The sequence below is a fragment of the Strongylocentrotus purpuratus genome, unplaced genomic scaffold (assembly GCF_000002235.5).
Source record: "Strongylocentrotus purpuratus isolate Spur 01 unplaced genomic scaffold, Spur_5.0 spur5_scaffold_10, whole genome shotgun sequence".
NCBI lineage: Eukaryota > Metazoa > Echinodermata > Echinoidea > Camarodonta > Strongylocentrotidae > Strongylocentrotus > Strongylocentrotus purpuratus.
The window spans coordinates 20266890-20292163 of NW_022145595.1; the positions used below are offsets into that span (position 1 = coordinate 20266890).

General features: G+C 35.6%; 2 protein-coding genes, 1 long non-coding RNA gene and 1 other non-coding gene across 4 annotated transcripts; 2 read left to right on the forward strand and 2 right to left on the reverse strand.

Moving 5' to 3' along the window:
- Positions 1–1539: 1539 nt before the first annotated feature.
- Positions 1540–8887, forward strand: LOC585786. The gene is made up of 6 exons (XM_030979718.1): positions 1540–1854; positions 2517–3091; positions 3487–3600; positions 6095–6264; positions 6847–6967; positions 7612–8887. The coding sequence occupies exons 1-6, from the start codon at positions 1764–1766 to the stop codon at positions 7693–7695; spliced, it is 1155 nt and encodes a 384-aa protein (XP_030835578.1). The 5' UTR covers positions 1540–1763; the 3' UTR covers positions 7696–8887.
- TRNAG-GCC lies at positions 3844–3914 on the forward strand. Its single transcript has one exon. It is a non-coding gene; the product is annotated as a tRNA-Gly (tRNA).
- A 5705-nt stretch (positions 8888–14592) lies between the features above and the next one.
- On the reverse strand, positions 14593–25096 carry LOC115921716. Its single transcript, XR_004063064.1, has 2 exons — positions 25058–25096; positions 14593–14709 (listed from the first exon to the last, which is right to left on the reverse strand). It is a non-coding gene; the product is annotated as an uncharacterized LOC115921716 (long non-coding RNA).
- Positions 19951–22866, reverse strand: LOC105443628. Its single transcript, XM_011677000.2, has 3 exons — positions 22802–22866; positions 20799–21093; positions 19951–20290 (listed from the first exon to the last, which is right to left on the reverse strand). The coding sequence occupies exons 2-3, from the start codon at positions 21091–21093 to the stop codon at positions 20211–20213; spliced, it is 375 nt and encodes a 124-aa protein (XP_011675302.2). The 5' UTR covers positions 22802–22866; the 3' UTR covers positions 19951–20210.
- Positions 25097–25274: the final 178 nt, after the last annotated feature.

Here is a 25274-nt window from a genome sequence, read left to right on the forward strand (position 1 = left end):
AAAGAAGACGATTCATTGTATCGTTCTCGACTCTTAATCCTTGTTTGAATCAAGTTCCCCTTCCTCCGCGCATAGCGCGGAAGCTCTGACGTTTCATTAGATTATTAAAGAAAGAAGACGATTCGTCGTACCGTTCTCGACTTTTAATCCTTTTTCGTCCTACGTCCTCTTCCTTTCTTCTTTCCCTTTTTTTTTATGGGGGGGGGGGGCGATCGCTCCCGCCGTCCCCCTGGCTACCCGCCTGTTTGACAGACGGTGCCCTGGTTGGCTCTCTGCAGAAAGTGTAACGCGCTTCCCCGTATAGAGACTTATTGTGATTTGCGCTATATAAAAGCTGAATATTATTATTATTATTATATATTTTGTAAATATGATTACAGGAGAGCGCTTTGGGTCGGGCACTCGATTAGGTTAATATGGCACAGGTGCAAAAATAGTGGGGGGGGGTATACTGATCATGAGATGACCGTTTAAGTGACTCTGTGACTCTGGGCAAAGTATTAATATTTTGTAGTTTCATATTAATGAAAAAATGTTGGCAGTTCCAAATGCCCTCGCCTTTCCATGACCATAAGGCCCTGCATTCATGTTAGGGTTCAAATCTTACATAGCTCATATTAATATAAAGGAAGAGGAATCACACAGATAACTTCACGGATCTCGATATACCGACAGAACTTCCCCTATTTTCAATTCTATATGACGAATATCATAATCATAATTCACAACGTTAATCTCGCACCCTTGATTTTGTTTTTCTCACGATAATTCCCCGTCAATACATAAAAAATGTGGGGCAAAAAATTGCCCAATTTTTACCCAACATTGAAGCAATTATGTGTCCGTTGGGTCAATTCAAGATTTTGCATGATTTGCCCAGTGTTGGATAAAGAGAAAATACCCAACTTTTAACCAACAAAATTTACCCAGTCAGAAATTCACCAAATTCTCACCATTAAGTGTAACATATTAAATACTAGTTGGCCAAACAAGTCGAATAAAATCTGCCCAACTTACTTTGAATTTTTAATTGGGGAAATATAGTCATGTAGTAAATGGTTGGGAGAAAAATAACTCAATTGTTGGACAACATTTTGCCTAACATCGATATCCCAAGTAACATCTACCCAACCTATTTTTTACCTTTCATTGGGTAACTTCATACAGTAAATGGTGGGGAGAAAATAACCCAACTATTGGACAAAATTTGCTCAACGTTGATTTGCCAAGTAATATCTGCCCAACTTTGCTTTACAGTGAGTGGGAATATATTTTGTGTGTATTGTGTTCTGTGGTATAATACTGATACTTTTTAATAAGTATATTGGAAATCGCCTACCGCCAATACTCAATTTCAGCAAATTCTGCAGCTGTATTACCTTGGTGTCAAGTACCAGTATTACGCCGATGCGGTATGTTAAATGCTTTGTCATCGTTCATCTCTGTATTACTGCTGGTATACCAGTAATCATCTATCTATTCGAGTCTTATTATGAATTAACTCCACCTAAAAAATAACGATCATCTTAGGCAATTCTGTTTTATGGCCTTTCGGCGCCTTATTAGGCATACTGGAGGCCTGCATAATGCACTCCGAGCTTGTCTCCAACACATTGAGTAAGTTAAATTGGACTTGGAAGAGTTAACCTCAATGCAACTCAGGAAAACTACTTAGCATCCAGTCATCTAATTTTGGAGGAACACTCGAAAATTGCCATTCATATTCTTCGGTGTGATTATTTCAATCGTATAGAGACTTCAACATGATGAATGTATTCAACGTTTGTAAACGGGCCACATGGCTGTCACTACTCTCAATGGTCTTTCTATCAGTAATTATTGAATCGTCACAAGGTAAGGTTCATTTTGCTTCATGCATATTTCTTTCTTTTTTCCTATCATTTATTTAAAAAATTAGTATATTTCGTTAAAACTGAGACTTTTAGCTGTTTTATTTATTTATCTAACTTGTATTCATTTGTTATTTTCAATCATTGTTAACGTCCATATTCTTTTCCTTTCCTTCTTGCCGTTTTATCGCCACTTCTTTCCTCCTCGAGATTGTTCTTTTTTCCATTTCTTCTTCTTCCTCCTCCTCCTCTTCTTCTTCTTCTTCTTATTTTTCTTCTTCTCCTTCTTCTTCTCCCTCATCCTTCTCCTCCTCCTCTTCCTCTTCTTCTTCTACTTCTTCTTCTTTCTCCTCCATAAAGTCCTTCTTTCTCTCCAGTTAGTTTATTTATCTATATTCTATTCCTTAACTAATAATTGTTTTCTCTTTTGGGGTGATTTGTTCTGCTGCTTATTTATTTTTCGTCACCTGCCCTTCTCTCGGCATCTTATTTTCGTCTGATGCCAGATTATAGTCGATAGTAACCATCCTTTGTTCCAATTAAATAGGCTATTTCTACTTTGATTGGGAGGCTAAACTTCCAATCACACTTAACTTTGAATAACCGTGCCCGTATGATGTATGTCGGTTCATCTGATCACATCTTTTTCCACATTTCTTATTTCAGCCATGACGATTTCTCGCGATGAACTTTCTCAACTCTTTGACGGTTTCCTCGACAAACTCGAACAATGGGGCGACGACCCCGCCAAAGTCGACGAGATAACGCACCAAGTGGAACCGCACATCGTCAACGAAGCAGAAGAAAATCCCGCCAAAGTCGAAGAGATAGCGCGCCAAGTTGAACCACACATCGACAACGAAGCAGAAGAAAATCCCGCCAAAGTCGAAGACATAGCGCGCCAAGTGGAACCGCACATCGTTAACGAAGCAGAAGAAAGTCCCGCCGAACTTTCTCAAAAACTCATATCAATTCTCCGCGAGCTGCACGAAGTTGAATCGGATATGGACACGAGAAGGACGCCCCCGCCGCCGTCACTCGAACAAGACGTCAAAAGCGCTGATGCTGTCCTGATAGAACTCTTGAATGAGAGTCGGAGAATGACTGAATCGGTGAACGACTCTGATGACGATGATCACAACGAATATGAGGGTGAAGATCAATCGACAAGGTCACCGGCTTCAGTCATAACGATGTCGAATCCACCCGCCGCTGAAGATTTGCCAAATGACAATGAAAATGTAAGCATACCTTCTATCACAAGTATGTTACTAACATTACAGTACATTATAAATTTTATGTCGATAAATTTTCATGGCAATCATAAATTATCATTATGTAAATTTATTCATTGATTCTCTGTATACGGAGTAAATTTCCAAAGCTAACGGGAAAACCCAAAACATTACCCCTTTGGCTACGATCCTAATTTCATATTTTCATCATAATTGTATATATCTAATGATTTCACTTTCTATCAATTTCTTTACATCATCGAATATTTAAATAGGAAAATAAATTCATATTTAATGAGTATAAACAAAAAAGCCCCTACACAGGAATTTATTTTTCAATTCCAACAACTTTTACATCCAATGTTTACCCATTTTATATTGCTGGCTGTTGTGATATATAGGACACACATTTGTACGACTTTGCTGCGTGTGAACTGAGACTGAACGAGAGGCTTGAACCTCTTACCTTGGCAAAATACCACCGATTCAGAGGCACCGTCAACCTCCGACAAAATGTAAGTACACCCCCTCCCGACCCCTCCTCTCCCATCCCCCGAAATATCCTCTTTGGTAAGATTTCTTTTTCAATGCTACCAAGCGGTTTCAGGAGGGTGAGGTGGATTAGCAACATGGTTTTTAAAGCCAGGTATACCTGTTGTCGATAAGAAAATAATAATTGAGCCCAAATGAGTACCTATTTTACCCTTCTCTTGAATTTCATGGCAATCACAAAATATGATATAATTTTAAACATCGAAGCATCGGTGGTTCAGTGGTAGAATTCTCGCCTGCCACGCGGGTGACCCGGGTTCGATTCCCGGCCGATGCATATTTTCTTCTTTTTTCCCCATGTATTTGACGAATATTCAGGGACAATGTAATCATGTTATGTGGTCAATACAGAACAGAGGCTTTTATTGAGTACCGAAGTTGTTACCGTCATATTCGTGTGTCGTCTCAGTTACTTGTTCCAAACAAAAGAGCCTGCGCATGAGGATCACCGCGACATCATTCAAACAACGGGCTGGAGCAGGGCAAATTTAATGTTTGGCGCTGGTGTGATCACCACACCATTATTTAGCACAAAATTGTTTGGAACCAGCTACCTTGACAACTTGGCTAGTATGACGTCACACTTCGGTACTCTATAGAGAAGGTGGCAATGAAAATAGTTTTCAATGTAAATTAACATTTTGATTGTCTGAGATAAAAATGATTGGAAAAAACTCTAATTTTTAGCAACATTTCTGTAAATTGTGTCCCGATTTTACGAAATCGCTTTTATTCTCAAATGTCCTTCTTTGTCGCATATCTGATGCTATAAGCCCATGGGAGTGATTCACACAGACTAAGATCGACTTTTAAGTTGGACCTAACTATGGCAGGTTGTTTATGCCACTGTTTGCTCTCACCATTTACTGGCATTGTTCTCTCAATAAGGGACAAAAATCATGATCACAAATCTACAGAATTTTGTTGATAATTCATTATTGAAGGAAAAAATATTATCTAAAGCTCATAGTTAAGTCCAACTAAAAGTCGATGTTAGTCTTTGTGAAACAATCCCCATGATTGATATGTTTACTACTGTTATGCATAATTGTACCCGAGACAACCCCAAAGCTTGGCAGAGGCTTGCCACACTTGAGACATGGCATGTAAAGTGGATACCATTTAAACTGATCGCATCATGCATAGCAGGTAACCTGGGCCCCAATTCACAAAACTTGTCATCAGTGACAAGGACAGTTTTTGTTAAAAGCTAGTGAAATCCTTGCTTCTGATTGGTTATCAGCAGATTTGTCACTGATTTTTGTCGTTTGTCATCGAAAATGCCCTCTGCAATAAGACTGCTTAACGAGAATCTATAAATCGTTTCATTATTTTATTAATTCATTAGTGTTCCTTTTTTTTAAAAACTTCAATTGTATGCCCTTGCTAAATATTAATGTTGTGCTTTTTATCTATAATATAATGTGCAATATCTTATACGAAATTATGTAATATTGTTATTCAAATATCAATTTTTTCTTGTTTCAGATGAATGATGTCATTACAATTAACAATAGCAATTGTTAAATACACTCTGTACTATATTTTTTTTAGACAAATAACTTTCTTATTCTCATGCATATTAATAGATATTTGGTTTTAAACAAACCGGTATAATAACACGTTTGCAATACACACTTTTATCCAATTTACTCTCAGACTGCCTAAAACTGTAAACATATTTTAATCCGTTGTTTCATTAGGCCTTTAGTGTTCCCTTCTTTTATACATTCTTTTTAATACAAATTCATGCCCTTGCCAATTATTTGACTTGGGTCTTTTTTTCCAAAGTAATGTGCAATATCTAATTCGAAATTACACTATATTGTGATATTGTTATGTAAATACTCATTTTAATTTCATTTGAACAACTTTCTCGATCTAGATGAATGCTGTCATTACATTTATATTAAAGGGGAAAACGGAATAGAGACTGTCATTTTGACTTTTACGGTTTAATTTCATCCCATCCAATAGGGTTTTTTTAATGCTTAATTTCATTTTTTGTAATAGAAATGTTTGTTTAGCAATTGTTAAATACTTTCTCAACTCTTTCGGTCAAATAACTTCCTTTTTTCTTCTCCATTCTCTCCTCCCCACCGTCTTGGTTCTTCAACATGAAAGTATATTATTACATTACTCTATAACTTTGTTTTGCGATTTCGATTTCATCTTGCAATGACTTACAATATGTATTTTAGTTTTGTATATGTTTATATCTCTCTATATTTTTAACTTGTTTGTAAATTGAACATTTTCAGCCTGCGAGCTGCTTGTTTGATGTGATTTCTCAATAAACCAAACCAATTCAATCCAATTCAAAAAAAAAGAAGATTTGTGAAACGGGTCCCTGGTTAACCAGCTAGTTAGTAACCAGGGGTTCCGGAGATAAACATGCATAGATTTAAATTCATTATTACACAGGTTTCTGTTTTGGTTTGCATCCCCCACTTTCAGAGATCTAACGGGTCAAGTGACGTAACAATCCGATTGTTCGGCCTCAGTCCTAGCAACTCCAATAGCCAAGGTCATGGCGTCTACATCCGGGAGTTTGGTGACCTCGGAGACGGTTGCCAACGGCTTGGGCCCATATTCGCTACCAATCGCAATCCTGATCAGCAAGTTGGGTAAGAACGATGTCGAGGGTTAGATTGGTTTCCTCTCTAGCTAGTTGCCGCTTTTTTCCCTTCAATAATTTGGCTTAATTTATGCCACGAATGATTGCCTTGATGATGCTCAATCATGATGATCCTTCCGCCATTCATAACAACTTTTGTCACACTTTCTAATATCGCCTGTCTTTTCTGTTTTTTTTTTTTACATGAGACCCCACATTTGTTAACAGTACACCTATAGGATGGCTATTCTATTTTGAAATTTCGAATTTTAAACAGGATAAAGATGTCGATTCACTTCATTCCCTCTCATCATTGTCCACGTCTATCTATTTCCCGAGTTCCTCTCTCACACTCTTCTCTTCCACCCCCTTCATTTACACATTCTTTCCATGTTCTCTTTTCCACTTTCTCCCCTCCCCTTCCTACATTCTCTCCACCTGCCGCTTTGTGACGTCGCCCTCCCTCTTTCGTATTAATTCTCAAATAATCCCCCCCCCTCCCTTCCTACAATCCCATCTCCTTTACTGTCTTCTAATGGAATAACCTTTTTCACCCTTTGAACATTAATTTTATTTTCTATTTTTCAATCAGATCAACTGGATTGTTGGCGGTTGTGTCACCCGATGAGAGCGGTTTTGTTCAATACCGGACTACAGAGGTCGGGCACTTTGATCTGGCAGGAAGAAATAGTATTTTCGGGAGGTCTATTGTGGTAAGAAAATAATTTCTTAAATTTGTTCTGCTCCTTTGCTCCTTAGCCCCCCCCCCCCAAATCATTTGATCCAAAATAGAGAATAACGATAATAATAATCACAATGAAAATAATAATAATGATGATAATAATAGAAATAATAATAATGGTGATAATGATAATGACGATCATAATAATGATGATCATAATAATAATGATGTTAATAATAATAATAATAACAACTTTAAAGGGAAATGCATCAGACAGATTCATGAATGATTTAAAGGGTCACTTTTAACAAGTGTAAGCTCATTTATCTTTGCTGATTTCAAGACAGAATCCCATTTATTCTTAGCAACTTATAGCCACTCTTACATCCTCTAACTTACAAATATAAAGAAAATGCAAACTCGAACAGAAAAATAGTGCTCCAGCAGAAAGCTATACTGACTGAACCTTCATTTTCGTATTACATCAATTCAGGTAATCAATAAAGAGTAATTGTTTGTTATTGCCGTTTTCTTTGTTATTGATGTGTCTTCTTTTTTTATTTGCTTTGTGAAGAGTTTACCAACCTGATACCCCCTTCCCATAATCTTTTCATAATTACTGTTCTTGTAATAATGCTTGAGATAATGAATTTATTTTTTCTGATCTCATTTCAGATTGAGCAAAACCAGGACACGTACAACGCTCCACTGGGTTGTTGCGTCATCGGAGTGACACGTGATGCAGAAGAGTGGATGTGATTGGACAGTTCAAAATGGTCACACGACCCGCCTCTTCAGAATAAACTTTATGTCTATGAGCTCCCCCAAATATTTTAAGATGACAAAGCTGATATTGATATTTAGACCTTTGGTAATGCTTTTGGAATAAAAATAAAAAGGAACTGTGCAAGATTGAGTACATATTACAATTTCATGCGTCTCATTTTCTGAAAACCAGTGCCCATCTAGTTTTCGGACCGGCGCATTGGTCATGTGTGATTGAAAAGTATCAATATTGACAGTACATGTATCGTCAACCTGTCTTAGTGGCCACCTCTTTATAAAGGCCATCTGTCTAAAGTGATCACCCATATTGCCTACCTCTAGTAAGAAACATGTGTTGAAGAACGTGCCTAGACATGCCACCTGTCTACAGAGGCCACTTTTTTGTGTTTCCATTGTGTGAGCTTGATAGACAGGTTTGACTGTATTTGTATCTTTGAGCTAACTGAGAGGAAGAATAGATCTCTACGTTCATGACTGACTTACTGCGAATAATACGAGAACCAAAACACTTTTCGCGACCTAGATCAAAAAGTTGAGAACAGATAATCGTTTTGTCCAATTGTATTCATTGTTGTCACTTCTACATGTGTCGCAATTTGTAATTTCTATGCAGTGTGTGCCACAATGGGTACAAAGTGCATTAGACCTTGTTTGTGACAGACGTTGGTTACTACAACACGGAAGACTCCACAATAATACATCATAGTTCGTTTTGTGATATCTCTCTGTGCTTAAAAGCGCAGTATACACCATATCAAATCTTTTGTTTACAGAGTCACTCCCTAAATGTATGGGGTGTAAATTGGATACCCCTTACAAACGTTATGATATATTTTAAAGCATGCTTACAAATTATCATTATTAGATGTTCTTTTCTCTTTTGTATACTATTTGTGAAAGTATTTGCATTATATGCGAGTTCACAGCATGTACTGATGTAATTTAGGCTTCCACCAACTTTAGAATTTAACAATCCACCTTATATCCACCCAATATGTAGACTTTATGAAGCCAAGTACAATTCTTTTTATTTCTGCTGCCTTGAGATTACTGGAGCGAAGATAGGTTGTTTGAAGCCTGAACTACATAGATGACGCCCAAAGTTTTGTGAATAATATGTGAATTTTGCTCGGATGAAAATAAATCACATTATTTGATACGTTAAGTTTCAAAGAATACCGTTTGATATTTTATTACATCGTCATGTGGAATCTATTGTCGAAATATTGTGAAGATAATGATGATGATGATGATGATGATGAAGATGATGATATTGATTACCATTATGATATATGATTATGTAATAGATAATAAAGAAGATGATGATGACTACCATTATGATACACTGTATATGATTAATGTAGTTGATAATGACGAAGATGATGACTACCATTATGATATATGATTATGTAGTTGATGATGATGATTACTATTATGATATATGATTAATGTAGTTGATAATGACGAAGATGATGATGACTACCATTATGATATATGATTACGTAGTTGATGATGATGATGATTACCATTATGGTATATGATTACATAGTTGATGATGATTATGATAACCATTATGATATATGATTACGTAAGTGATGGTGATAATGATTACCATTATGATATATGTTTACGTAGTTGATGACTAATGTATATCTTGTGGTGATACCAAGCACTTTGCCGTGAACATTTGAACAAAGTATGCAATCTTTTAAACTTCTCACTTCAAATTTTTTTATTCAGGGTATAAGTAAAATCAAACGAAAATAAATTGAAACTGCCAGGCATCCACAATCATGTATACATAAGATACAAAACGGACCTGAGACCTGAGAGTAATGGAAACAATTGAAAGTTTTTGAAACTTTATGAACAAAACAAATCGGAGAGGACCTCGCAAAAAACGTCACAGTGATGCCAATTTGTGTTTGATTGATCGCAACTTCAACAATTCATAACTTTCTTCTTTTTAATCGGTAGTTTGCTCAAACTTTCGCTGACCTGTTCTTCTCATTTTTTTGCTTCTATCAAAATTAATTTCATATCAGGGTGGACATCCCCTTTAAAATCGAATGACAACAACATGAAAAAACATATACAACACCCACACAGAATTATATGAAATACTTAAGGTTTGTAGACAAAATTGAAGGTGAAACATGAGTCAATTTTGTAAAAAGCAGGGCTTGTAAAGATAAATTCTATTGGGTAAATAAAGAGTAGTTTTCGACCTTTGCCGGGACAAATCGCGATATATCGCTAACAGTAAATGCAATTTATGACGAACAAATTTATCAACATCTTCGGCAAATGTAACACCAAAGGAGAACATTAATATTTTTCTTGTTAAAAAAAGAAATTTCTTTTGGAAAGCGTTCGGATAGCTTGTTTGAATATTTAGTCAATATCTACATCCATTTCGTTTAATTGTCTCGTAACGCCCTGCTCACTGTATAACAAATGATTTTCTTAACTATTTCTTGGTAATCCGAACCTGCAGCATATCCTTATCATTAAGAAAATATCTCTTGATTATCAGAGATAAAATTTTACGAAATAGGGCTATAATAGTTAGGTACGCAAAATCAACTCACTTATCTGTAAAGAAAAGCATGGAAGCTACACAATGAATAGAATACAGAAATGCCCTAATCAATTTTGTTGCCGTGATTTAGAAAATATATAGTACTAGAGAAGTGAATATTTACAAAATCAATAAGGTCTGTATCATAATGCGATACAAATTCTTTAAAAATTTAATTCTCCTTTATCAGATCCTTTATCTGATCTGTGAAGTCGAAACACTATCCACTAAGAACAAAAGTCGACATGAATAACCTTCTAATCATAAAAATGATTATACTGCAATATATTTTGCAATGATCTTCGTTTTTCACATTTGAACAGTAAGTGGCTAAGTCAAGGAAATCAGTACAGAAAATATTTTCAATCCATATTACAGAAAAGAATCATTCTAATCATAAAAATTATTATACTGCAATATATTTTGCAATGATCTTCGTTTTTCACATTTGAACAGTAAGTGGCTAAGTCAAGGAAATCAGTACAGAAAATATTTTCAATCTATATTACAGAAAAGAATCAATGCCTTCATTGACGCGAATACCGAATGCAATAAGAGGGAATGGAGCTGGGAGCAAAGATTTGGGATGCTGCAGCACCCCCTGAAAGAGTCGTTGGTATTTTGATCACATATTGGGATGCAGGGGATTGTACGACAATAGACCGGTCTACTAACAAAATTCAAAGTTTCTTTCCTGGCGACCTAGTGACGAATTACTCCATTTACCTGCTATTAATGAATAAACTACAATACTTGGAATCCAGGCTGCATACATCATTTGTTGCTATGTTGGGCAAGCCTCGGGCAACCTTTGAGGTTGTCAAGAACAATCTTTGTTTAAAAAGTAAAAATGGACCCCTTTAAAACTCCGAAAAGTCGCGTGAAGTTTCCTTCGTAATTTTAGACAGAGAGGGATTACCGATGAATTTTAAAGATGTCTAGTGTTCCATTGGGCTGTTTTTTTCGTTTGTTGATGTTGGCAATGCGGTAACGTCAGGCAGTAGGCCCGTGAACGCAGGTGGAATGGCCTTTGTCAATAGCCGGGGTCAATAGCTGTAAGAGTCACGAATAAAAGGTGCGGATTAATAAATTTATAACAGTCACATTTTTTTTCTTTTGTAACATAGCTTAATAGATAATTATGAATAGAAAATCCACGAAGGTAATTAAATATTATGTGATATGTGGGATAGGTTATAAGGATCTAGCTCTAAGTAAACGAGAAAATTATTATTGGAAATTGTCCTAGCAATTATTTTAAAAATACAATATGTTATCTTAAGCATTTTTGGTGTATCGGGATGCTGGGTATATTATGCAACCTAAAGAAATTATCCCAAATAGTGAAAACAATGCCATCGAGTGAGGGAGTATGTGCGCGAGTGTGCGTATATTGTGGGTTTGTGCGGGGAGGGGGTGTCGTACCACGTTATTCTTTTCGCGTTGCCTTTCCTTTCTCCTTCTTGTCTTTCTCTTGCTCCTCTTTTCACCTTTCGATGGATTGGAGGGGGGGTGGTGCTCATGCCCCTCTTGCCCCTGGTAGCTACGCCAATGATTACGTCACAATATCTTTCTTACCTTCTTGTATCAACTTCGCGGCTTCCATAACGCCATGTTCCTTCATGACATGCTTCAGAGTCTTGGCCTGGTCCAAACCGCAGCCATGTTTATTTTTCCACGAGTTCAGGAGGTCTATAACCAAACGGTCGAGCGACGAACTCAACTGGGCGACGACTCTCCTCTTGTCGATGTCTACCTGATCGAAGCCAAGTGCAACGAATACGTCGTCGATTTTGTTTAGCGGGAACTTACCAACGATCTTAAGATTGAGAGAATCGGTGATTATAGGCCTATCATCACTAGCCGCGGCCATCTGTGAAATGATAAGTACAAAAGTTTAAGTATCAGTGTTTTTAGGCAAAAAATACAATCAGTTTGTACTGTAGCTTCAGATTTCTATTATGATGAACCACTTTCTATTCTAGGTTCGATTTTGTATGTTGTGTAAAGAAAGGTTGATTGATTTCTTTCAGTACTTCCTCCTTTTCAGGAGTTTGTTTTGAAGGAAAAATGTGTTTGTTCTTTACGTTTTGTGTAAACCTTTTTGCTACATTTCCTATTTAGGGTAATGTCTGACATTCATACAAGGAACTACATTTCCACCAATAGTGGTGATTTTCCATGATTCCCTGTTTGGTAACAACTGTACACTAAAATGCAATAACGATCATAATAGACTCTAATTGTCATTGATCAAAGTCTATTATACCTTCCATTATATTATTGAATCATTCAGTGAAGCATGTATTGATTTGGAATGGCGCCTCTACATGTTGATACTTCTTTTGACCACAATAGTTAGAAGACAGGAAATATGTAAAGTATGCACCAAAGGGAAACATGACGACTGTGAGCGCTTCAATAAATAATCGATTTCACACTTTTTTAAAACTTGTGATGTTCAACTTGTAAGACATACTTATTACATCTTAGGTTCACTTTAAAGGATGTCGATCCAATCATCTTGATATGATATTATTAATTGAATAAAAACCAAAATTCTTTTAATGAAATAGAGAGAGAGGGGGGGACAAGGGAAAGAGAGAGGGGGGCTAGAGAGAGAGAGAGAGAGAGAGAGAGAGAGGGAGAGGGAGGGAGAGAGAGAGAACAAAAAGGAAGAGAGGGTAAACAATAAAAACAAAAAACAAATATACAGATAATCAAATTAAATATGACTGAACCTGCTAAATAGAGCTACATACATTAGCTATGTGATAAAAACATGGCGCGCGCATTTACTTCCGTGACTCATATCGAAAAAAATGCAATACTGATTCAATTATCAACATTCAATTATCATGATCCCAATTTTACCGCCACACATAGGCCTCAATATTGTTCTATATCACCTAAATACTAGGCAATATTTTCCTTTTAATAAAAAGTGAGCAAAATATACGTGTATTTTACCTTGCTTGATAGCGGAACTTCCTGGTATATCCTCAAGGTAGCAGATTAGAAATGGCGCCTGTGTGAGATATGATATACTGATGAGTGGCATTATGATATCATTTTAATGCAATGCACCCACAAACGGGGGAATTCCACGTCAAAGCTTTCAATAGAACATATTCATTAATGATTTAATGATTTATCATTATTGATTTACCATTAGAAACCATTGGACTTGCCTTTATTGACAAAAGAAGTGATGAAGTCCAAGTTTACTGTACACACAGTGGTTGTGCCTTATATAAATGGAATAGCGCAAACAGTTGTTGTCATAAATATGAGTGAATTTATTAACATAAATTATCAAGCACCGATCGAAATATATAACAATGTGTCTATGTTATGATTTACCTATCATTATTTTCACGTTTTAGATAACGAGGTTGTGAATTATCTGGTAGTGGTGGTTATTTTACATATCAGCATAATGGTTTATTTAAAGGATGATAATTTGAGGTTTTGTTTATCCTCACTTGCTTGCTTATCAGAGATTTTAAAGATAATAACAATGCTTCTGGAAATAAGGGAATTTATTTTGTTAGCAATTTTTGACACCTGTGCCCGCCCCACTCCCGTCATACAAATAAAGTAGTACAGGCAACAGGGTATAGTACGCGCGGATTGCCTCATTGACTGAACCTGAACCAGCTAGATAGAGCTACATCCCGAGCTACACTATTAAGCTCATTTATCTTTGCTGATTTTAAGATAGAATTCATACATTTTTAGCAACTTATAGCCACTTTAATTCCCTCTAACTTAGAAATATAAGAAGAAGGCAAATTATAATCATAACTGAAACAGAAAAATAAATGCTCTAGGAAAAAGCCTCACTGACCGACCATTCATCAATTCAGGTAATCAATAAAGAGTTATTGTTTGTTATTGTTGTTTTCTTTGTTGTTGATGTGTCTTCTTTTTATTTTCTTTGTGAGGAGTTTACCCACCTGGCGCCCCCTTCCCATTTTTTTCATAAACGTGCCTGTAATAATGCTTTAGATGAAGAATCGCTTATTCTGATTTCGTTTCAGATTGAGCAAAACAAGGACACGTACAGCGCTCCACTGGGTTGTTGCGTCATCGGAGTGACACGTGATGCAGAAGAGTGGATGTGATTGGACAGTTCAAAATGGTCACACGACCCGCCTCTTCAGAATAAACTTTTTGTCTGTGAGCTCCCCCAAATGTTGTAAGTTGACAAAGCTGATATTGATATTTAGACCTTCGGTAATGCTTTTGGAATAAAAATAAAAAGGAACTGTGCAAAATTGAGTACATATTACAATTTCATGCGTCTCATTTTCTGAAAACCAGTGCCCATCTAGTTTTCGGACCGGCGCATTGGTCATGTGTGATTGAAAAGTATCATTATTGACAGTACATGTATCGTCAACCTCTGTCTAAAGTGATCACCCATATTGCCTCCCTCTAGTAAGAAACGTGTGTTGAAGAACGTGCCTAGACAGGACAAGCCACCTGTCTACAGTGGCCACTTTTTTGTGTTTCCATTGGGTGACCTTGATAGACATTTTCTTTGATTCCTCTGATTAATAAGCCAACTAGAGTAGCAGATAACTCACAAACCTTAATTGACAATATTTTCACCAATTTGCACCCTATTCCCACTGCTGGTATAATAGTGGCCGATATATCGGATCATTTCCCTATATTTGCTAGAACATCTTTAGCATTAAGGAGTTCTTGTACTGAATCCTGTGATAAGTTAACACGGAAATTCACTCAGGGAAATATAACAAAATTTAAGAGAGAATTGGAAACTGTTGAATGGAACGAAGTTTTATGTGAAACAGAAGTTGATAAGTCTTTTGATAAATTCATGTATATAATGGTGTTATCTTATGACAGATGCTTTCCCTTGGTGCAAAGAAGTAAGCAAGAATATAAAAGAGTACCTCGTATGTCATGGGTCACTAAGTCTTTACTCAGGTCAATAAATAACAAGAATCGTTTGTTTTGTAGATACAAAGCAAAGCAGACTGGTGTAGCCAAGCTTAAGTATACTAACTATAGAAATATATTGACTTCTGCTCTGCGCCAAGCAAAGAAAGACTATTATCAATTTCAATTCCAGTCTACGTGTAATAATGTTAAAGGTACATGGAAAGTTATTCGAAATGTCTTGAAAACCAATCCTAAACTACATAGTATTACAAAACTCACCTGGAAGGATGGTCTTATTGAAGACAAGAAACTTATGTGTGAAGCATTTCATGAATATTTTTCTAACATTGGTGCTACTCTGTCTAGCTCCATACCTGATATACAGGAAACCTATGGAAATTATTTAACCAGTCCAAATGAAAAGTCTTTATTTTTTGTTCCTGTAGTGAATTCTGAGGTTATAGATGTTGTAAGTGGCTTGAAAAGGAAGAAGAGCCCTGGATACGATGGTATAACTAATGATTTGATAAAAGAAGTAATTTCATTTGTAGTCGTACCTCTCACTCACATTTATAACTTGTCTTTAATGCATGGAATTGTTCCTAAAAAAATGAAAATAGCTAAAGTTGTGCCTATATATAAAAAAGGGAACCCTGTAGAAACTGGTAATTATAGACCAATTTCTCTACTTACTGTCTTCTCCAAGATTTTGGAAAAGCTTGTATATATTAGATTGATAAAGTTTTTGAAGTCGTGTCAAGTTTTCTCAAATTCTCAGTTTGGTTTTCGCGAGAAACACACAACTTCTCATGCTGTTTTATGTCTTTTAGACAAAATATCTTCGGCACTTGATAAACACCTCCATACGGTTGGTATATTTTTGGATTATTCCAAAGCTTTTGATACGGTGAACCATAATATTTTGTTGCACAAGCTCTCTTATTATGGGGTAAGAGGACCTGCACTCGAATGGTTTAGAAGTTATCTTAGTAACAGACAGCAATTTGTGGAGCTCGGCGAAATTTGTTCAGATATGTTACCCGTCACGTGTGGAGTACCTCAAGGTTCCCTTTTGGGTCCCCTGCTTTTTATTTTATATGTAAATGATTTTCCAAAATCCTCAGAGACGTTTTCTTTTTTGCTATTTGCAGACGATACAAGTGTATTCTGTTCTCATAGAAACTTAAATACTCTTTTAGAAACTGTAAATAGAGAGCTTTGTGTATTGACTAAATGGATTCATGCAAATAAACTGTCACTAAACTTATTAAAAACTAAACATATGTTATTTAGTAATAGTGAAACAGTAATGCCTGGTAATGTAGTCTTTGATCAGGTAAATATTGAAAAGGTCTCATTTATTAAATTTTTAGGTCTCCACATTGATGATAAATTGACTTGAAAGATGCATACTACTCATTTAAGTAAAGTGCTCTCTAGAAATGTTGGTATGATCAACAAATTGAAGTTTGTATTCCCAAGAAAAATACTTAGCATGTTGTACTGTTCCTTAATTTTGACATACTTAAATTATGGTGTGCTAGCCTGGGGTGCCTCAGCCAAATCCTACTTAAATAAAATTCTGCTCATTCAAAAGAGAGCAGTGAGAATTATTTCGGCAGCTGATTGGCGTGCTCACACTGACAAGCTATTTTACGAAAATAAAATGCTGAAGGTAAAAGATATATATTTTCTATATCTGGGATATCTTATGTATCAGTTGGAGAAGGGTGAAGCTCCCATGTCAATAGCATCTATTTTTGTAAAGAATAACCAAATACACAAATACTCTACTAGGCAGGCTGCCTTATACCATGTATCATCAGCTAGAACTCAGCTTAGGATTAATACACTTGCACATACTGGACCAAAGTATTGGAACTCTTTAGACTGTTCTATTAGGCAGTCTGTAAGCTCTTCTGTCTTCAAACGTAAGCTGAAATTTCATCTACTGTACACCTACAGTGAATAGATCTGATTTTTATTAGTATTCAATATAGGTAACTGGAATAGCATTGTCCCCCCCCCCCCCCCCGTGTTGTACATTATCCTCCTTCCCCTATTTCTTTACTTTTCCATTATCTTTATTCTGTTTTCTTTTTTAGTCTACCATATTTTGTAAATTAGTGGTAGATCTGATATTTATTTATAGTCTGTATAGGTAACTAGATTAGTATTAGTCCGCCTCCCCCTGTAATATAACCTACTTCTTTTAAAAAAAATGTTGTTTCTGTAAAGGTGATCTGTGTTTTAACAAGCTGTGCTTTTTTAACAGACCACCTCTTTTTCCACATTTGTTAAAGTCTTTATAACTGTTTCATTGTTAATGTTTTTATGCTAGTTTACGATGAACTTGTTACTACTGTTACTGAATGAAATGTTTTTTTATGCAAGTGGAAAGAAATAAACAAATCTTGAATCTTGAATCTTGAAATCTTGACAGGTTTGACTGTGTTTGTATCTTTGAGTTAACTGAGAGGAAGAATAGATCTCTACGTTCATGACTGACCTACTGCGAATAATACGAGAACCAAAACACTTTTCGCGACCTAGATCAAAAAGTTGAGAACAGATAATCGTTTTGTCCAATTGTATTCATTGTTGTCACTTCTACATGTGTCGCAATTTGTAATTTCTATGCAATGTGTGCCACAATGGGTACAAAGTGCATTAGACCTTGTTTGTGACAGACGTTGGTTACTACAACACGGAAGACTTCACAATAATACATCATAGTTCGTTTTGTGGTATCTCTCTGTGCCTAAAGCGCAGTATACACCATATCAAATCTTTCGTTTACAGAGTCACTCCCTAAATGTATGGGGTGTAAATCCACCTTTAGGAATCATATTGGGGATTTTACTTTTTGATTCTTTTACTTTATTGGATACCCCTTACAAACGTTATGATCTATTTTAAAACATGCTTACAAATGATCATTATTAGATGTTCTTTTCTCTTTTGTATGCTATTTGTGAAAGTATTTGCATTATATGCGAGTTCACAACATGTACTGATGTATAGGCTTCCACCAACTTAAGAATTTAACAATCCACTTTATATGTAGACTTTTTGAAGCCAATTACAATTCTTCACACATTTTTTCTTCTTTTTCTGCTCCCTTGAGATTACTGGAGCGAAGAAAGGTTGTTTGAAGCCTGAACTACACGGTTAGATCACGCCAAAAGTTTTGTGAATAATATGTGAATTTTGCTCGGGTGAAAATAAATCACATCATTTGATACGTTAAGTTTCGAAGAATACTGTTTGATATTTTATTACATTGTCGTGTGATCTTAATAAGGAATCTATTGTCGAAATATTGTGAGGTTAATGATGATGATGATGATGATGGTGTTGGTGATGATAAGGATAAAGTGTTGATGATGATGATGAAGAGTATAGGAGGATGAGGAGAAGGATGATGAGGAGAAGGAGGAAGTTACTCTGATGATGAAGACGATGATGATATTGATTACCATTATGATATATGACTATGTAGTAGATAATAAAGAAGATGATGATGATGATTACCATTATAATATATGGATTACGTAGTTGCTGATGATAATGATTAATATTATGATATATGATTACGTAGGTGATGGTGACGATAATATGATAAATGTTTACGTAGTTGATGACTTATATACATCTTGCGGTGATACCAAGCACTTTGCCGTGAACATTGGAACAAAGTATGCCTTTTTCTAAACTTCTCATTTCAAAAACATTTATTCAGGGTATAAGTAAAAGAATACGAAACTAAATTGAAACTGCCAGGCATCCACAATTATGTACACAACAGTATTAAATGGACCAGAGACATGAGAGCAATGGAAAAAATGAAACTTTATGAAACTTTATATATCTCGCAAGATACATCACAGTGTTAATTGCCAAATTTTGTTTGATTGAGCGCAATTTCAACATTTCATAACTTTCTTCTTTTTAATCGGTAGTTTGCTCAAACTTTCGCTGACCTGTTCCTCTCATTTTCTGCTTCTATCAACATTAACTTCATATCAGGGTGAACTTCCCCTTTAAAATTGGATGACAACAACATGAAAAAACATATAAAACACCCATACAGAATTATATGAAATACTTAAGGCTTGTAGACAAAATTGAAGGTGAAACATGAGTCAATTCTGTGAAAAGCAGGACTTGTAAAGATAAATTCCATTGGGTAAAATAAAGAGTAGTTTTCGACCTTTGCCGGGACAAAACGCGATATATTGCTAACAGTAAATGCAATTTATGACGAACAAATTTATCAACATCTTCGGCAAATGTAACACCAAAGGAGAACATTAATATTTTTCTTGTTAAAAAAAAGAAATCCCTTTTGGAAAGTGTTTGGATAGCTTGTTTGCATATTTAGTCAATATCTACATCCATTTCGTTTAATTGTCTCGTAACGCCCTGCTCACTGTATAACAAATGATTTTCTTAACTATTTCTTGGTAATCCGAACCTAGCAGCATATCCTAATCATTAAAAAAATCACTCTTGATTCTCAGAGACAGAATTTTACGAAATAGGGCTATAATAGTTAGGTACGCAAAATCAACTCACTTATCTGATAAGAGAAGCATGAAAACTACACAATGGATAGAGTACAATGAACATGAATAGAATACAGAAATGCCCTAATAAATTTTGTTGCCGTGATTTAGAAAATATATAGTATAGGAGAAGTGAATATTTATAAAATCAATAAGTTCTGCATCATAATGCGATACAATTTTTTTTTTTTAATTCTCCTTTATCAGATCCTTTATCTGATCTGTGAAGTCGAAACATTATCCTATACAAATGAAAGTCGACATTAATAAGTTTTTTACATTAGACTAGTAAGTGGTTACATCTTGGAAATCATTACAAAAAATACTTTCAATCCATCTTACAGAGAAGAATCAACGCCCTCATTGACGCGAATACCGACTGCAATGAGAGGAAACGGAGCAGGGAGTCAAGATTCGTGTTTTTTTTATAGCAGATTAGGAGGCAGGGTATTAACGTTCTCTTTAGGCAGACTGCCCTTCGTTGGTGGATTGACCTCGTCAATAGCTGTAAGAGACACAAACGAGAGGGGTAATATTTATATTAGTAATTTTTTTCTTTTGTAAAATAGATAACTATAGATAATTATAGATAGAAAAATTCACAGAGGTAAGTACATGCATGTTCTGTGATAGGTGGGATAGGTTATAATCATCTAGCCCCAATGAAATGAGAAAATTATTGTTGAAATTTTCATTAGCAAAAAAATATTAAAATATGCGTCATTGAATCCTGAGCATGTTTGGTGTATTTGGGGGCAAGGAATATTTTGCAACCTAATGAAATTATCCCAAATATTGAAAACAATGCCGTCGAGTGAAGGAGTATGTGCGCGAGTGTGTGTGTATTGTGGGTGTATGTGGAGGAGGGGGTCGTACCACATTATTATTCCTACGTTGCCTTTCCTATCTCCTTCTTGTCTTTCTCTTTCTCCTCTTTTGACCTTTCGATGGGATAGGGGGGGGGGGGCTGGATGACCCTCGTGCCAATTATTACGTCACAATATCTTCCTTACCTTCTTGTATTAACTCCACGGCCCCGTCGATGCTATGTTTCTTCATGGCAGCCTTCAGAGTCTGGGCCTGATCATATCCACAACCGTGTTTAGTTTTCCACGAGCTCAGGAGGTCTGTAACCAAACGGTCGAGCGACGAACTCAACTGGGCGATGACTCTCCTCTTTTCGATGTCTACCTGCTTGAAGCCAAGTTCAACGAATACGTCGTCGATTTTGTTCAATGGGAAAATACCAACGATCTTAAGATTGAGAGAATCGGTGATTATAGGCCTATCATCACTAGCCGCGGCCATCTGTGAAATGATAAGTACAAAAATTAAGTATCAGTGTTTTTAGGCAAAAAATACAATCAGTTTGTATTGTAGCTTCAGATTTCTATTATGATGAACCACTTTATATTCTAGGTTCGATTTTGTATGTTGTGTAAAGAAAGGTTGATTGATTTCCTGCAGTACTTCCTCATTTTCAGCAGTTTGTTTTGGAGGAAAAATATGTTTGTTCTTTGCGTTTTGTGTATATCTTTTTGCTACATTTCCTATTTAGGGTAATGTTTGCTGAGTTGAATGTTCCAGTCTGTTCGGCTGTATTACGAAATCTCATGTATAAGTTCATCCGGAGAGTAGATGTCTCTGAGAATGGTATTGTAAAGGTATTAGTGAACCCCACGTATAGTTGCCTTAGGTACACATCGGGCCTCTGGAAATTTTGGCTTAATAGCCTGCTTACACCTCGGAATTGATCATATTTTGCATGATTTTACCAAGGATTATCCAGCCTCTTATGGTTGCAGTATAGTCCTTAGTCCTTGTTGCTTGTTATAATATCTAGTTATCTATTATTAGTATATTAATTGTTCTAGTTAGTGAGCAGAGATTGTTACAATTAAGTGACAACTTCACTTTGTTATACATATATTTATTTTAATATTGCAGTTACAGGTACAGCTTAGAGTTAGATTGCTGTAGGTCTTCTGTTATCAATTTTACAGATACAGGTTACATGTTACAGTTACATTGTATATACGTAGTATAGTTTTTAGTTTGTTATATTCTTTAGTTTTTGTACGATTTGTTGTTATTATCATCATCATGTTCATACTCCGCTATTATCCCTATCTATATGTAACATATGTTTTATGGACCACTGCCTTGTGCAGCTGAGTCTGAAATAAAGTTCTGAATTGAATTGAATTGAATTGGTAACAAATGTACACTAACATGCAATAACGATCATAATACGGTAGACTCCAATTGTCATTGATCAAAGTCTATTATACCTTCCATTATTTTATTGAATCATTAGGTGATCATAATTATCATTTAGTGAAGCATGTATTGATTTGAAATGGCGCCTCTTCATGTTGATACTTCTTTTGACCACAATAGTTAGAAGACAGGAAATATGTAAAGTATGCACCAAAGGGAAACATGACGACTGTGAGCGCTTCAATAAATAATCGATTTCACACTTTTTTTAAAACTTGTGATGTTCAACTTGTAAGACATACTTATTAAATCTTAGGTTCACTTTAAAGGATGTCGATCCAATCGTCTTGATATGATATTATTAATTGAATAAAAACCAAAATTCTTTTAATGAAATAGAGAGAGAAAAAAAAGGGAGAAAGAGAGGGGGGCTAGCTAGAGAGAAAGAGAGATAGAGAGAGAGAGAGAGAGAGAGAGAGAGAGAGAGAGAGAGCTAGAGAAAGGAAGAGAGGGTAACAATAACAACAAATAACAAATATATGCAGACAATCAAATCAGACATGACTGAGCCTGGTAGATAGAGCTACATACATAAGCTCTGAAATAAAACATCGAGCGCGCATGTACTTCCGTGACTCACATCGAAAAAAATGCAATACTGATGTTTAAAATTCAATTATCATGAACTCAATTTTACCTCCGCATAATTATAATCCTTAATGTCGTTCTGAATTATCTATAAACTAGGCTAATTTTACTATTAATCAGAACTGAGAAAAATATACGTGTATATTACCTTGCTTGATAGCGGGTCTTCCTGGTATATCCTCTTGGTAGCAGATTAGAAATGGCGCCTGTTTGAGATAATACAGATGAGTGGCATTATGATATCATTTTATTGCAATACACCCTCAAACGGGGGAATTCCACATTACTGCTTTCAATAAAACATATTCATTGAACTCTTGGCTTGCTTATTAACAAAAGAACTGAACTCCAATTGTATCTTACACCATGACTGTGCCTAAATGAAATAGCGCAAACAGTTGTTGTCAGAAATATGAGTGAATCTATGAAAATAGATGAACCTGAACCTGCTGGATAGAGCTACATACAGTAGCTATGTGATAAAACATGGCGGACTCATACTTCCGTGACTCACATCAACAAAAATGCACTACTGATTCAGCTATTAAGATTCAATTATCATGAACTCAATTTTACCACCCCATATAAGCCTCAATTTCGTTCTGAATTATCTAAAAACTATGCAATATTTTACTATTAATCAGAAGTGAGCAAAATATACGTGTATATTATTACCTTGCTTAGTAGCGGGTCTTCCTGGTATATCCTCTTGGTAGCAAATTAGAAATGGCGCCTGTTTGAGATATGATATACTGATGAGTGGCGTTATGATATCATTTTTATGTTTATTTTATTTTATTTTATTTCTGCATTTTTCCAAATATAATATAACTGAATAACAAAGAACATATAAATGTAAGGTATAATACAACATGTACAAACAATAATTTCTTCATATCAAAATGTTTTTTTTACATAATATATGTACATATACTAACGAAACTTAATATTTCCATAACATAATTATCATCATAAATTTAAAGTATCATCCGAACTATAATGTTGGAAAAGTGCAGATGACCGCAATCATATAAGCAAAGCTTGACAAGGATGGCGGCCTAAAAAAAAATGTTAAGGTAAAACTTAAAATGAGAGAGTGTTTAAACGATCGTTAATCCAATACACCCTCAAACGGGGGAATCCCACATAAAAGCTTTCAATTATTCATGGAACTCTTGGTTTGCTTATTGACAAAAGAACTGAAGTCCAATTGTACCTTACACCATGGCTGTGCCTAAATGAAATAGTGCATGCAGTTGTTGTTAGAAATATGAGTGACGTTATGAAAATAAATAATCAAGTGCCGTATAGAGATATATATCAATGCCTTTTTGTGTCTATATTATGATTCACCTATATCATTATTTTCACGTTTAAGATAATGAGGTTGTGAATTATCTGGAAGTGGTGGTTATTTTACATATTAGCATAATGTTTTGTTTTTTAAAGGATAATCATTTGAGATTTTGTTTTTCCTCACTTGCTTGCTTATCAGAGATTTTATAAATAATAACAATGCTTCTGGGAATTTATTTTGTTAGCATTTGTTGACACCTGTGCCCGCCCCACCCCCGTCAGACAAATAAAGTAGTACAGACATCAAGGTATATAGTACGCGCGGAATTTGACTGAACCTGAACCTGCTAGATAGAGCTACATCCCGAGCTACATTATTAAGCTCATTTATCTTTGCTGATTTTAAGATAGAATCCCATACATTTTTAGCAACTTATAGCCACTCTAACTCCCTCTAACTTACAAATATAAAGAAAAATGCAAATGATATAACTCGAACAGAAAAGAAAAGTGCTCCAGCAAAAAGCTTCACTGACCGACCCTTTCATTTTCGTATTACATCAATTCAGGCAATCAATAAAGAGTTAATGTTTGTTATTGTTATAATAATAATAATAATAATAATATGTATTGTTTACATGGAAACCCCCCCCCCCCCCCCACCCCTCCCCATTTCTTTTCATAAACGTGCCTGTAATAATGCTTTAGATGATGAATAGTTTATTCTGATTTCGTTTCAGATTGAGCAAAACCAGGACACGTACAGCGCTCCACTGGGTTGTTGCGTCATCGGAGTGACACGTGATGCAGAAGAGTGGATGTGATTGGACAATTCAAAATGGTCAGACGACCCGCCTCTTCAGAATAAACATTAAGTCTATGAGCTCCCCCAAATATTGTAAGATGACAAAGCTGGTATTGATATTTAGACCTTCGGTAATGCATTTGGAATAAAAAATAAAAAGGAACTGTGCAAAATTGAGTACATATTACAATTTCATGCGTCTCATTTTCTGAAAACCAGTGCCCATCTAGTTTTAGGACCGGCGCATTGGTCATAATTATGTGATTAAAAAGTATCAATATTGACAGTACATGTATCGTCAACCTGTCTTAGTGGCCACCTCTTTATGAAGGCCATCTGTCTAAAGTGATCACCTGCATTGCCTCCCTCTAGGAGGATTATGTTGAAAAAGTGCCTAGGAGGCCAACTGTCTACAGTGGCCAATTTTTGTGTTTCAAAAGGGTGACCTTAATATACAGGTTTGGCTGCGGTTGTATCTTTGAGTTAACTGAGAGGAAGAATAGATCTCTACGTTCATGAC

What these genes read in the sequence shown, in the direction of transcription:
- LOC585786 (XM_030979718.1), top strand. Translation starts at nt 1,764, where the DNA reads ATGATGAATGTATTCAACGTTTGTAAACGGGCCACATGGCTGTCACTA. An exon ending in CCGTCAACCTCCGACAAAAT is followed by an intron (nt 3,601 to 6,094) that starts GTAAGTACACCC and finishes CCCCACTTTCAG; the next exon opens with AGATCTAACGGGTCAAGTGA. An exon ending in AATCCTGATCAGCAAGTTGG is followed by an intron (nt 6,265 to 6,846) that starts GTAAGAACGATG and finishes TTTTTCAATCAG; the next exon opens with ATCAACTGGATTGTTGGCGG.
- LOC105443628 (XM_011677000.2), bottom strand. Translation starts at nt 21,093, where the DNA reads ATGGCCGCGGCTAGTGATGATAGGCCTATAATCACCGATTCTCTCAAT. An exon ending in CGTGGAGTTAATACAAGAAG is followed by an intron (nt 20,291 to 20,798) that starts GTAAGGAAGATA and finishes TGTCTCTTACAG; the next exon opens with CTATTGACGAGGTCAATCCA.